This window comes from Ursus americanus, chromosome 17, assembly GCF_024610735.1.
Source record: "Ursus americanus isolate L20-20 chromosome 17, mUrsAme1.1.p, whole genome shotgun sequence".
Classification (NCBI taxonomy): Eukaryota; Metazoa; Chordata; class Mammalia; order Carnivora; family Ursidae; genus Ursus; species Ursus americanus.
The window spans coordinates 15,869,033-15,883,924 of record NC_142143.1 but is presented as its reverse complement, the minus strand read 5'-3'; the positions used below and the strand labels follow the sequence as shown (position 1 = coordinate 15,883,924).

At 53.1% G+C, this 14,892-nt stretch overlaps 1 protein-coding gene across 4 annotated transcripts in view; it reads right to left on the bottom strand.

Annotated features, from left to right (window-relative positions):
• The window catches only part of NUAK1 (NUAK family kinase 1), a 71,348-nt gene extending 59,359 nt beyond the window's left edge, over positions 1–11,989 (bottom strand). The window contains exons 1-3 of one of the 4 annotated variants that reach the window (XM_087868788.1): positions 11,428–11,564; positions 9,962–10,020; positions 9,736–9,835 (exon numbers count right to left, since the gene is read on the bottom strand). Coding sequence is in view for 1 of the 4 variants with exons in the window: in XM_045779469.2 (XP_045635425.1) it covers positions 11,428–11,697 (270 nt within the window). In the remaining 3 variants the exon portion in view is untranslated. Of the gene's footprint in view, positions 1–9,735; positions 10,021–11,427 lie in introns of all 4 variants that reach the window. The other 3 variants (XM_087868786.1, XM_045779470.2, XM_045779469.2) reach the window with 3 other exon arrangements.
• Between the last annotated feature and the right edge of the window lie 2,903 nt (positions 11,990–14,892).

The window sequence follows — 14,892 nt, the reverse complement described above, 5'->3', positions numbered from 1 at the left end:
CCCCCCCAAGGGAATCGGTCTCCTTAAATGGACCAGCTAAGACAGGTAAGTGTAGACCGCTAAAAGCGGGATCTGAAATAACTTGCAGGGGTAGCTGCAAGTTCTAGAACCAAGAGGTGGCTGAGCCCCCTTGGAGCAGAGGTTGTCTCTTGCTCCTTCTCGTCTCCCCAGTGCCCAGCACGGTGCCTGGCACACAGGAGGAACTCCTCAACCATCTGAATAAATACTTAAATGCTACGTGGGAGAGGCAGAAGGAACACCTGCCTCAAGAAAAAATGACAGCAGATATTTTTGCTCCTTCTTGGGAAGCTGTCTAGGCTCGTAGCAGAGAGCTGAGACACGTGATTTTCATTCCTGCCGTGATGCCCAAGGGACCAAGAGCGTGGCCCTGGGCCTCAGTTCCCTCCGCAGTAGGTAAGAATGGCCATAGCGTCTCTCCCGTAGAACGGGTCTAAGGACGACACGGACGTCAGTGAGGTGGTGAGGTGACACACATACCTCAAGGCCTGGCAAACAGAAAATGCTCCCTAAAGAGGAGTTTGATTGATCGATTGATCAATGGACTCCCTCTTTAAGGATAAAATAGTAGTAAACACATGAGTCAAGTCTTCCTTTTAAGTGAAGCTGCCACAAACATCTCTGCCCTGGGAAGAGGCCCTCCTTAGTCTCTTCCTCAACCCTCGAGGCTTGCCGGCACCCCGCCTGCTGCCAGGCTGAAGTTGCTGAGCCCTCCCGGGATGCCGAAGGCCCCCACCACGGCGAAAGCCACCGGGAGGGTAAAGTGTTGGCTGCAGGGAGACCCACACCGGGACCCATGGAAAGCCCTACTAGACACTAGGTATCTCAGGGATAAGCAAAGATCCCTCCACGCAGCCCCACAAAACACGAACTTGCCCTCCTCCAAACCTCGAATAATCACAGCCAACATTTGTCGGGGACTGGCTACATGTCAGACACTGCTCTCAGCACCGTCCCTGGATCCACAGGACCACCTAGGAGCCATGTTCTACTATTACCATCCCATTCTGCCCGTGTGAAAACGGATAGGTTCTTAGAAAGGGAGAATCTTCTATCTCACACAGAATCTAGCGCAGAACCCACCTCACAGACGTGCTTAAGAAAGCACGACCTGCCTTGAGCTGAAGGGGAGTACGTGTGCGTCGACGGGACCGGGAGCCGGAAAGTAAGAAGGCCTCCCCAGGGCAGGGGAGACTCCACATGCGGAGACTCTCCTTACGCTTGTCAAAGCCGCACCAGACAATCTGAAAGGAGTTTTGAGAAATAAAGATACTTCCCTCCCCCCGCAACAAGCCTCCTTCTGCCAAAAACCAGGCAACAGGAAATGAAATCTACATTTCACCAATTTCATTCAGTGAATCCCAGGATTCTCTTCCTGTGAGCATGGACACCAGTCTGGCTCAGCCCCTCGATTGACAGGTGAGAAAAGGGGGTTCAACCCTGGGGGGCCTACTACATGTGAGACACATCGCCCAGGCTGCCCAAGGTGCAGGCACAGCCAACGGGCTGTCCTGCCTTTCCCAGGAGGGTTCCTTCCAAGGGCAACACTTGAGGAGCATTTGCTGGACACCACACACATTTCTAAGCCCTTGACGCACAGCGCATTTATCCTCACGGCCACTCCCATTTCACAGATGAAGAAACTGAGGCAGGCTGACACTCTCAAGGTTACACAGGAGTTTCAAGGGGGCTCTCAAACCCAGGGAGCCTGGCTCAGAAGCCATGCTCACAACCCACCCTCACGCTCCCTTTCAGATCCACAGATGGGATCAGCCACTTCCCCTCCGCCATCCTGTAGAAGACACAAGAGGGTCCCTGAGAACCACACCTGAGCGGAGCCCAATTCTTGATGAAATGACAAGAGCCAAGAAGGACTCCCAACCTGTAACAATCAGCTGTCTTTATGGCTTTGAAGCCACAGGAATAGGAGGAGCTTGACCCCAGCAGAGGGGATGGGGAGGGGATGGGGCCCTTAGGACGTACTAAGACAAAGAAGCAACTCCCTCTAGTTCCCTGGGAAATGGCCCTCTGGCCCTAAGCCACTTGACTGCCATTCCCCTCCCCGCCCAGGGAAGGGGGAACCTACCACAGCTGCCTCCTAGCACCTTCGCCCAGAAACTTCACGCTGTCTCAGTATCTCTCATGAAAGTAAGCAATGTGGAATTCTTTTCTTGAGTTTAAAAGGCAAATCATGCTGGTGTTTTTTCCAGACAAACATTAACTCTGCACTCCAGCCGGTTTACAATTCTTAAAGTACTCGATTTACAACCCAGGGAGAAAATGTTTTGAAAATCTTGCAAACGTACTTTGTATCTAAAGCTTGCCTACTCTGCAGAGCTGATCATCAGGGCTTCTCAGATGGGGGGCTGGGGTCTCCTGGGAAGACGTGAGAGTGTGGGAGCAGCGGCTCAGGGTGGGAAACGGGCTCCCTCCTCCTCCCCCTCCTCGTCTCTGGCAGGGGTGCAGAGCTGCAGCTAACAACGCCAGGCTCTTGGGGAGCCTGGGTGGTTCCCTTGATTAAGTGTCTGACTCCTGCCTTGGTTTCCGCTCAGATCATGATCTCGCGATCGTGGAATTGGGCCCTGCGTCAGGCTCTGTACTCAGCACTGAGTCTGCTTCGGATTGTCCCTCTCTCTCTCTCTCTCTCAAATAAATAAAATATTTTTTAAAAATTAAAAAAAAAAATCCTGGGCTCTCCATACCTGTCTACACAGTGGTGAGGAGGGGGATGCGCCAGAAAGGGAAGATGGTGGGGACCCAAGGGGCCTCCCTTTCCTGCTGCCGCCCATGGTCCCAGAACCCCCCTCTCAGGATTGCTGCTGCACTTCTCGTTCATTCATTCATTCATTCATTGTTACCGAGCACCTACTAGAAGCAGGGTGCCAGGCCACAGGCCAGAAAGCAGTGAGGAGTGAGACAGCACCCCTGCTTCCCTTCTAACTGGGGAGGAAGGGGCAGGCAAACACAGACAAATCACCAAAGCTCATACTTCACATGTTCTGAAGAACACGGACAAAGGGCCACGACAGAGAAATAAGGAAGTGGGAGTCTGGACACTGGTAGGAGCCTTGAAGGACGCGGCAAATTCCAAGTTTAGTCGCCACACCACCCATGGCAGGGTTTAAGCAGGGAGAGCTGTGATCTAGGGTAAAAGAGCACCAGGAACTCGATGCGAGTACTTCTCACCGAAACAAACAGTAACATCAGTCCCAGTTTTCAAGAGCCTGCCGGGCACCAGGCTCTGTGTTAGAAGCTTCCAAATTCTATTTCTCGTGGCAATCCCACTTGGTAGGATGCTGGTAGCCACACTTTCTAGGTGAGAAAACAGAAGCTCGGAGAAAGCGTGTAGCTTGCCAAGTAGCAGGGATGAATTTGAACCCAAGTCTGTCTGGTCCTACAGCCATGATTCCTTCCCCTACACCTCATTTAGATACCTTGCATCGTTCCCAGATTATTCCAGATGTATGACTCCCATGCCCCAAGTAAAGTCTCAGTATCTCGGCGCAGGACTTGTCATGTTCTCTGAAATTGCCGGCAGTCCTGAGCGCTTAAGAGGCACTCACTCAATACATCTGGTTTACTGCTAGATTAAAAGGAAAAGGAGACATGCCAACCCCCAACATATGCTGAGTCTCTATTATGTGTTTTTAGTATGTTGTGTCTGAATATTACCGCTCAGCCGCAGAGCAGCGAGGAGTGGTGGCCAATAAGAAGAATGAGGAAGGCCAACAGCCGCGCTGCCAGGTAGGGATGTGGGGATCACACACAGAGGGCGACCCGTGGAGAGACAAGTGAATGGCAACTTGTTCTCCCAGAGCCACCAACCGGGGGCTGCTTTGGGCCAGGAGGGGAGCCTTTCCAAATTCACCCACCAAGAGGAAAGCCGTTTTCTAATTCAGACAAATGTACCTTTTAGACTAACCACAGCCCCAGACGCATTGAATACTCATCTACTCTGTGTCAGGCACTGGGCTAAAGGCTCAGCCATATCACATCATCTTACTGAATCTTCTCAACAGCCTGGAAAATAAGAACTAGTGTAAGCCCTGGATGAGAAAACAGAGGCTTCAAGGAGATTAGGAACGAGCCCAAAGTCACACCATTGTCAAGGGGTGGGATGGAATGTGGACACGGGCATCTGGTTGACCATGGCACACGGGACACTGCTTTCCACTTTCAACACAGAGTGAGCGTGAGAGTTCTGGGGACCCACAGATTGGAATCTTGAGGGCCTGACAGACATATGGCTTCCACACTCCTATCCCCACTCCCCACCCACTACCCTGAGCCCTGCCTTGCTTTGTTGGGTTTTTCTTATTTTTTAATAATAGCTTTATTGAGATCTAATTTACATATCACAAAATTCACCTATTTGAAAATGTACATCTCAGGGACTTTCAGTATATTCACAGAGTTGTGCAATCATCATCACAATCAATTTTAGAACATTTCCATCTCTCCAAAAAGAAACCCCGCCCCCATTAGCAGCTATTTCCCATTTCCTTCCAACCCACTCAAGCCCTAGGCAACCACTCGTCTACGTTCTGTCTCTCCGGCTTTGCCGAATTTGGACATGTCACAGAAATGGGATCATACAACGTATGATCTGTTGTGACTGGCTTCACTCCCTCAGCATCGTGTTTTCAAGATGCATCCGTGTTGTGGTGCGTTCGTAGAACTTCGTTCCTTTTTACTGTGGAACAATAATCCCTAAATATTCCATAAATAAAATTACGGAAGGGATCGTACACAATAGTCCATAAATACACCGAACACACCACATCTGATTTATCCGTCCATCAGCTGATGGACATTTCGGTTGCTTCCACTGGGGGCTCTTAGGACTCATGCCACTAGGAACATCTGTGTTCACGTTTCCGTGTGGACGTGTGTCTGCATTTCCCCCGGGCAGGCCTGGGAGGCGAACTGCCCATCCCCGTCATAAAGGCAGTTACAAGTTTACCGAAGAGCCCCGCCGTGAAGTCAACATCTGGCTGCTCCTGGGCCGTTTCCAGAGAATTTTATCAATACGGCCAGACTCCACTCACGGGTGGGTCATCTGGCCGAGCCCCTCCTCTTCGGGGGCCTGGGATCTTCTCATTCCTGCACCGTACAGTGTCATCTGGGCCAGCGCAATGATAAATGCATTCTGCTCTGAAACAGATACTTCACAAATCATAGCTTACAGATGCTCCGGGACTTTCATGTGGGAAACACAAATGAGACTTAGGCCGTCTGACTCCGGAGCCACTGAGGACAGGAAGCCACGGCCAGGAAGCCGACGGGCCCTGGACGGACGTCTCTTTCCCTCACGAGTGCATGAGCGCATGTAACAGACGGGGAATCCGTGCACGGAACCGTCTGCCTGGCTTCGCAGACTTCGCGGTGTAACCCGCCATTCATTCCCAGCCCGTTTTTCAATCCCAGCAAATCTGAGAGCTCCTTGAGGTCACAGACGACGACCGATGCCCTTTCCATGTCCTAAGATAGCCCCTTGCTCGGTGTATTCACATCAGTGTCCGTCCCACAAGCCTTTGTTGAGGACCTACTATGTGCTAGGCAAGCCGCTAGGCACGACAGGAGGTTTAAGACAGTAAGACAGGGTTTACCAACAGGCAAGACACCTGGCCTCAACCCCCATCTCCTGCTGCTTCCCAGGAGGAAGTGAGATGTCCTGCGTGGTATGAGTGCATTTCTATCTGCAGGCAGGAAAGCGAACTAGCTGACCTCTCCAGGCCTGCTAGGGATTCCAGAATCCGAGGCTACTCAGGGAACAAAGAACTCAGTGTGTGTCCAGGTGGAGAGCTCCCTGACTGGATTCATTAAAACAGACTCATGGCCCAACAAGCAGACAGCTCGCCAGAAGCAGACATATTAACGCGGTTCCGATCCTTATCTTCTCATACCTCAGCTCTTGCGAAAACCTCTAGGCTAGCCTCTCTGCTCCAAGCCAGCACACCAGACTGCTGGGCCCCGAGCCCCGCTGAAACCAGAGCCCAGCTCAGCCCACCTACAGGAAGAGATATGGTCAAGGTCTCTGCATTCACACTGCCTGGGTCCAAACCCCGGCCCTGCTGCTGCGTGTGACCATCACGGTCTGTGACTCAGTTTCTTCCATCCAGAAAATGGGATAATAACAGGCACATTATGAGAACCAAATCAGTTAAGATGTACCTGGCGATGTACCTGGCCCATGTTATAAACACTCAGAAAGTATTAGCTACTCTTACTATTATTATTATTATTACTACCCCCATCCTACCTTGTCAATCTTGCCTCCCACTGCATCCCAGCACAAACCCTGCATTCTACGTAATCTGGCCTGCTCACCCTAGAATCCCCCTTTGCCTGACATGCCCCATATCTCAGTCTTCTGAAACCCAAAGCAAGCATCATCTTCAACATCATCTGCCCTCCCTAATCCTCCAGAAGGCCGCAGCCCCTTCTCTTTAGCCCTTTCCTGAACAATGCAAAGAAACCCCGCCATGAAAACAATCACCCCATGGCTGGTCTTCCGACACCATGAACAAGGTACCACGCCCAAATCCAGAGGTCACCCGTTGTGCAACATAAGGAAGGTTCTCCATTTCTCTAGCGGCACTGGGTTTCGAAACAGACCACTTGACCCTCCAGCTGTATGACCCTGGGCAAGTTACTTAACTTCCCTGTGCATCATTTTGCCCATCTGTTAAATGGGTCTAACTCGAGTGCACACCTCTCAGGCTTGTTGTGAGTGTTAAATGAGAGAAGATGTCTGGAAAGCAGTTAGCACAGCATGACACATGCCAAGCTTTCAAAAATGTCAGCTGGTAGTAATCACAGCAGCTGTGGCCACGCGGGGAGGGGGTGTTCCTGTCCAGAATCGAACTCAATTGAACAAACTAAGCTTCAGTGAGCTACATTCCAACTGGAAAATCACCTGATATAATCCAGGCCTATATAGCAGAGGCACTCAGACCTAGCAACTGCTTATTGCGTCTTCCACCAGATGGGTAGTTCCATGGGCCTCGGTCACGCCTGTGTCCCAGCATTTAACGTGGACAGCAGCACACGGGAGATGGTAATAAATCTTGCAACTACACGGAACTAGCTCAACATCTGTAAGTACATTTTATCTTGGCTACTAGACTACGAGCTCCATAACAGTGAGCATCATGTCTTGCTTTAGTAAAGATTTATTAAATGAGTGATGCAAAAAATACCAAACCGAGAATCAGGTTGCTTAGACCCAGCTCAGTCACTTATCAGCTGTGCCACCCCAGAGAAGTCCCTTAACGCTTCTCTGCTTTATTTTTCCCCTCTCCAGGATGAGAAGTTTAGACCATATGTTGGCCAACGCGCCTTACTCCCTGAAACTGGGTTTGGGCCTTTGTTGCAACATGGCACCCGAGCCACCACAGATGACGGCCATCTGGCTCAGCAGGCCAGCTTACCATACGATAGCAGCCCTCATCTGCAGTTTTCCAGCACCAGGCAAGGAGTAACTTTGGGCCAGTGCTTAAAACACCCATTTGTGGTCAAATCACTCCCTTTGCTGAGTGGGGACACCCCATCACCCATGCTAGAACTCTGGTACCCCGGGACACCAATGGCAAACTGGGGGGCACACTCTGCCCACTGGTCCTGCCACTCCCATGCCAGACCCCTCCCAGAAACCTCGTCTCCTGCTCACACCACTCAGCGTACTGCTCATAAGAGATAACCTGGTGCAGAGGGAAAGTTGAACTTGGCCCTTGATGGGGAGGTGATCACATGACACCTCTCCTCAAAATGTTGTTTGTTTTTGGGTTTGGGTTTTTTGGCAATAGTTTGTGCAGCCTGAAGGTCCAGGCAGTTTGGCTCAAAGAAAACGCATGCCGTGTTCTGCCACAGGGGCTCCACTCAACAGCCCTGCCCAAAACTGTATCAAAACAAAAGTTGTGCAAGAAACAAAGCCCAAATTCAAGGCTTTAGAAATGCATGCAGATCCTACCAGAATCTGGCTGATGGTCTTGGCTTCTTATGGGCACGCTTTTCTGTGAACCTCGCATTCCCTAATTAACCCGAAAAGTGGATTCTTTGCCCTACCACTCTCTGAGTGATAGCACGCTGATTTGTCCAATGTACCCTGTCTCTCTGATGGTCTTAAAATCTAAGGGAAAAGTCCACGGAAGGAACTAAACTGGCTAATTCCACCTTTTGAGGCTTTCCATAGATTATTTTATTTAATTATTACCCAAGCCCACGAAACTGGTACTATTGGTAGCCCATTTTACAGATGAGGAAGCTGAGGTTTCAAAAGCTACAGAGCTCGCAGCAGCTCATGAAGCTGGTGAAAAGTCAGGATTTGAATGTCCGCCAGGACTCTTAGCCCTTCTGCAAGAGTGCTTCCTTGTGGGGTGTGTTAATCTCTGGAACAAGCCACTTGGAGTCCTTGTGTCATGGACACCCTCAGGCAGTGGCCACAAACCACATTCAGGAATTCAGAGGGGAGCGTGCCTGGACTAGGCCAGGCCGGGGGCCACTCCGAGCTCCTGATCCTACAACTGTCTTCGGAAGTGGCTTCCCAGAACACAGAAGACGCTGCTGCGTGGTGCTCTGTTTGATTCAGAAGGCCCTTCCAGATGTGCAATTAAAAGCCACAACATTTTCATTTTTAAGCACGTCTCTGAGCTGCTTTCAACGGGAGGGCTAATCCCACGGCATCTCGTGCCGGGACGCCAGCCACCCGCGCTGGCAAAGAGGCTGAAGGCCTCTGCTCCTCTTGAGGGGAGCCCTAAAAGACATGGGTACAAAGGACATGAAAACATCACTTTGGAATTCTACCCAAAGCCTGAAAAGGCAGACCCGAGACAGTGCTCTCCCCATTCTCCTCCACTGCACCCCAAAAGCAAGCTGTAGTAATTCAGTGCATCCTTAGAACCCATAGACAACTCCAAGTTCATACTTCAGATGAAAATGTCTTGTTGCTCTTGACAGATTCTGAGTCACCAAGTGCTGTACAGCAAGAACGACTTGCTGACCAATTTTTGTGTGTGTTTATTTTCTGTTCAGCCAGGCACAGGGAATTTTCCACCTGACAATTCCTGTTTCTCACTTAAGTTCTTACACCATCTGTGAGCACTGTGCTCCGCAGGGGGAGGACTCAAGGCCAAGGAGGGGACTTCCCATCACCAAACCTCAGTTTTCCCATCTGGTTAATGCAAACCTTTCACCAGATGATTCTGCTAACATTCTCAGCTTATCTACCGAAATAGAAAGGAGTTTGAGGATTGCCAGCTTCTGAGCCTGGATCTGCTACCAGATTCAAAAATCTTTACATAATTTTTGAGTAAAACAAGAGATTTAGCTGAAATTAATAGCACAATAGGAAAGGACCCTAGCTGGACAATAACAGCAGGACTCGAGTCTCCCTATGGAGAAGTGAGCCTCTCCCGTTCTCGGGGCGCCCCCTAGTGGCCATTCGACTAAGTCCCGACGGAATGTTCAGAGTTTCTGCAAATAAAGGGAAAAACACCCACCAAAAGAGAAAGGCAGGCTCCCGTCTACTGATGCAATCCCTTTCACTCTAACCTCGTCTGTGGATCAGACAGTGAGACGAATGCCTAACAGGAAGCCCCAGTGAAGCTCAAAGCAGTGTCTGCCTTGAGACAAGATTTCATTCTTTCAAACAGTTGGCGGCAGCTCCCCCGCATTCGGGCTTCTGTGTCCCCTGGCAGATCCCAGACACACCCTTACCACTCAACCCCTCGCGAGCTCACATCCTCAACCTGCAGCTCCCACCGCGTCTGTTTTTCATTATTCCGCTTTCCAACTTCCCAGTGCGATTCTTCAACAGCTATTAAGACAACACGAGCAAGGAGCCAGGCTTAGTTCTTGCTTATTCAACATCCAGCCTGGGGAATATCACCTCAGAAGAAAAGCATGAATGAAGTGCACGTTTTCTGCCTCTTCTTCCACAGACCTGAAAGTGTGTTCCTCAAAGGACATCTCTACAACCATCTCCTCCTTAAAATGTTCAACCTACAAAAAAAAAAACAAACATGGCACCTGCCCAGAGTGAATTCTTAACTACTTGCTGGCTATCGGATTTGTTTATTGGAGACCGCTTTAAAAATACAATGTATAATGTCTCAAATTTCCAACTAACCTATAACAGACTTTTTTTCTAAGCTAGGGAATACGGTTGGATCAACAGGAACAATGAAGCTTAGGATGAGGGAGTTATCTAGGTATCCAAATATTTGAGAATTCGGGGGCTAAACCTTCTGATTGGGGCCCCATTTCCTCCACAGAACGGTCCTTATACAGATTGAAAAGAAAAATACCAACAGCAATCTACCTACCATTTCATTCAGCAGTTCATTTTGCTTTTACCCTGGAGTCATTCATTAAGTTTATAAGCAACCCTGGGCCCCAAAACACCCCCAAAAGTGCACACGAGGCGTACCATAATTAGTTCCTGACTTTGGCCCTAAATCGATTAAAATACATCTGATCTGCTTCAAATCAAAGAACCATGTTAATTTTCTGCCACACACCACACAAAATCTTTCTGCAACAGTCAGTCACTTTGAACCCAACCCTCTGGCCACAAGCAGTGTGGATTTCAAGGGCCTGTTCCCCAGAAAGGTAAAGGACAACAAGCCAAGTTGGGGACCACGCAGAGACCCCATGGTGCTCGAGCCTCTTCCAAATGGGGCTGGGACCCTGGCAGGGTTTCAGCTGTCACAAAGAATGGGGCGGCTGGCCCAGTCTCCTACAGCAATTCAGTAGCCCGGCAACCGGGGCCTGAAATGCATGGGGTCTGCTGCAATTCAGCATGCGTGGCCACCCTTGCCCTGGGCATTTCAGTCCTCCCAGAAGCGGGACGCGAACTGTCACAACCCTCAGGCATGCAGCAGCCTTTACTTTTGCTCCCTAACCTCCTCTCTTAAAAAATAGGCGTTTTTTAACAGCTCTCTCTTGCAGCTACAGCGGCACCACGGTGGTGGGGAGGAGGAATGGGAGGGTGGGGGGTCGTCTTCACGCACAGGACACGGGACTCCGGGGACCAGCTCCCCGCTGAGGATGTGGGTCTGGTCGGAGTTAGAGCAGTAAGGCATTCCAGGGCTTGGTCTGAATGCGTGCCCGCGAGGGAGACCTCCACGGTCCCAACGCTGCAAAGTGTTTGCAAATCATAAACACTACTTTGCTGCTGGGAGAAAAACCCCCAAAATATGCGCAGACAGGATGTAACAAGTGTTTCGAGAGAGAAACACGCCTGAGTCACGGGGAGCCGGGGAGAGAATGAGGAGTCTGGCTGGGGGCTCCCGGGAAGCCCCTCTCGGACAAGAGAGTCTCAGTGCCCCAACCCCACGGCCCGCGCGCCCTGGGTCCGCAGCCCCGTCTGGCCCTCGCCCCGGCGGGGGGGGGGGGTCCCCCACTCACCACTCGGCCCGAAAACCTCTCGGTGGCCCTCTTGACTTTGCCGTAGGTGCCTTTGCCCAGGGTCTCCTGCAGCTCGTAGCGGTGCTTCAAGTTGTGCTTGTGGTGATGCCGCTTCACCCCATGCGGCTTCCTGGGCTCCGGGGCCGCCGCCGCCGCCGCCGCCGCCGCGGGGGCTGCGGTCGCCCCCGCCACCACCTCCGGGGGAGAGCCCGGAGCCCCCGGCCGCAAGTCGGGGCCGTCCCCGGCCGCGAGAGCCGCGGCCCCCTCCATGTCGGAAGGCAGGGCGAGCCGGGCTGGAGAGGGCAGGACCGGGCACAGCGTTCGCGGTGTCGGGGTCCCCGCCGAGGAAGCCGGGGCGCGCTCAAGGTCGCCCCCGCAGCATCGGGGAGGTGGCCCGGTCCCGCTCGGGCTGCGGCTCGGTCACTGGCGGCGGCGGAGACTGCACATCTGGCGCCCCCGGCGCGCACGGTCCGCGCACCGCCCCCCGGCCGCTGCGAGCTGCGGAGCGTCGGGCGAGGTGGCGGCGGTGGCAGGGGAGGCGGCGGTGTTTGCAGGAGGGAGGGGAGAGGGGTGGCTCCGAGCGCAGGCGGGGGAGTGTTATGTGGGGCGCCGCGCCCCCCGACCCCTCCCCGGGAGGACGCGCAGACGGGGCGGGGGCGGGGGCGGCGCGCTCGGTCGGCCCCCGGGGGAGGGGAGCGAGGGGCGGCGTGGCCGGGGCTTCCCCACCTCCCCGCCGCCACCCGGGGCCCGGGGCCACCCGAGCTGGGAGGGGGATGGGTGCGTGTCGCGACTCGCCCTTTGTGCCGCGCGGGGTAGGCCGCAGCGGCGGCCAGGGGGCTTTGTCCTCGCTCGGCCGGGACCCGGACCGGAGGCTTCCAAGCCCGGGCGCCCCCTCCCCAGGCTCGCCCGCCGCAGCTACCGCGGGCCCGCCGCCACCGCCGTCTCCTGCTCCGGCCGCTCGGCCTCCCCGCCTACTGGCGCCCGGGCGGCGGCGGCGGCGGCTCGCCGAGCCCCAGGGCGGGGGAAGCGGGAGCGCTCCGAGCCAGAGGCCGCCGGGGCTCGCTGGCGATCCGGCCGGGGGCGCCACGGGCCCGGGTGCCCCTTCATTTTGTTTTAGGTGTCGCCGCGGCCGCCAGGCCGGAGACGGAGGAGAGGCTGGGGGAGGGGAGCAGGGCGGGTGTTGGGTTACAGGCGGTGAGTCACGGCCCCTCCGCCGCAGTGCGCACCCCTCCCGCCCAGCCGGGGCTGGCACCCCGCCTCCGAGGCCCCCTCCTCCGGCTGGGGCGGCCGCGCTCTGCCGAGGACCCCAAGAGGAGCGCCTCGAGCCGGGCCCCGCACCCTCGCCGAGGAAAGGCGGAGGCGGGAAGGAAGGGAGGCCGGGAGGCTGAACCTGGGACCCGCCGCCGGACTGCCGGCCCTCCGACACCAGCCGGGACTCGGGCCGCCAGAGAAAGAAGGACAGTTGGGGGCGTGGAAGACGTGGGGCGCTAGGGGCGCCCACCGTGTCCGCGACGGCTGCCTTCGGAGGTGGGCGAACCGGGGACCTCAGAGGGAGCAGGGCCCGGAGCCTACAGAGCGAGAGGCGACTTGCAGGCCTCTTGGCCCCCTGGGGCCTTGGGAGTTTTCCCTGGACTGAAAAGGCCGGATCCTGGAGTTGGTAACAGCGCCTGTACCCCACGAGTTGAGGGTCAGGCAGGAAGGGCGCCCGACAGCGGTGAAACTGCCCCCTCCCCCCACCACCAACACACACACACACACACACACACACACACACACACACACACACACACACACACACTTTCTCCTCAGAAGCTGCAAGGCAAGAGAAAAAGAGGCCTTAGGGATTTTTTTTTATAATGGTGCAGTAGACTGGGATAGGAAGAGTGAGGTATGAAGAATGTCTTGTGCCTTTGGTTTTTACTTTTTCACCAGGGCGCCCCTCTCGACCTTCCTCTGCAGCTCTCAGGTCCATTCCCCCTGCATTCCTGCTGTCTTCACTCACGTCTCCCCCTTATCACCTTACCCTGGACTCCTGCAACAGCCTGTCCTGCCCTTGAGCCCCCTCCCCGCTGCTAGAGGAATGGCCTAAAATGCTGCCATCATCATATCCCCCATACCCATGCCTCTGCCACACTCCAGTCCTTATCTGTCCAAACTTTTCCCCTAAGGATGCTGACATAAACCCCTCTCTGCCCCTTCCTGCCTTCCCCAAGAGCACACTGGTCATTGCATAATACAAAGACAAAGGCCATGTCTATTCAATTCCTATGCTGTCCTCCACAATTGCAGGGCCTCTCTGCCCCCATTCTGAAAGCAAATTCTTTTTTTTTTATAAAGTCTGTAGACATTGTGCATGTAAATTAAAGAGTTGGGGTAAGCAAAGTGTGGGTTGATCCTGGCTCCCTGGTGGACAGGCTGTGTGACCTTGGTCAAATGACTTAACCTCTCAGCCTCTGTTTCTTCTCCTTAAAATATGGATTAGCAGATCTGGTTTTACAGGCAAACAGACTGTGTCTGTGGTGAGAATTGAAACTGTTCACCAAATATTTCCTGGTTCTTTCCTTCCCAAGGTTGCGGTAGGAATCCACTACCCTATGACTCACTTGGGCCAATGGAGTGAGAGCAGAAGTAATATGCATTGCTTTCAGGTAGACACTTCTAAGGGCCAATGGGCAATCCCAAGAGTTCAATCTGGGCAATCGTTTGTTGTGAACCATAGAAGTGCAACGGTTGAGCCTCTGCCAGCCCACGCGGGGCTCTGTAAAGATGGCTGAGCAGGCACAGCTACCCTGTATTAGAAAAGTAGCCTGAGCAAATGTTAAACTTGTGTTGCATTAAACCAGTGAGATTTGGGGTCGTTTGTTACAACAGCATAAGGTAGCTTATTCTGGTAATATTGTTGCTCCCAAATGCTTGGGGCTTCATCAGTATTTGTGGAATGAGTAGCATTCTGATACTATTCTGACATTATCCTGATACTATTTTATGATAGTATCTGATGCTATTTGATAATAGTAAACCCTCCGCTGTAAGGTGGCTGTGATAGTCCCTACTTTCAATTAAGGACACCATATCAGAAAAATGAAGTAATTTGCCTGAAATCGCACAGACCATAAAGAGCAAGGCCAGGATTTAAGCCCTACCTGTGCAGTTCCAAAGCTCACACTCCTCCTCTTTCTACACATGCCATGCTACGTCTCCTTAAATGGGAAGGATGGAAACACCCAGTACAATGCCTGGCACACGGTCCTACGCAAGGACTGGGAGTTCCTCTCCAGACTGAATTCCTATAGCATTTATGATTTGAGCCACACTTCAGCACAATGTTATCGTGCATTATGCTCAAGTGTTTTCACATAGATAAAGCATTTCCTCCGGCAAGATCCCAGGCTGTTTGATTGAGAGCTTGCGATCTAGCGTCAGACCGCCTGAGTTCAAATCCCTGTTCTGCCACTAGTAATTGAC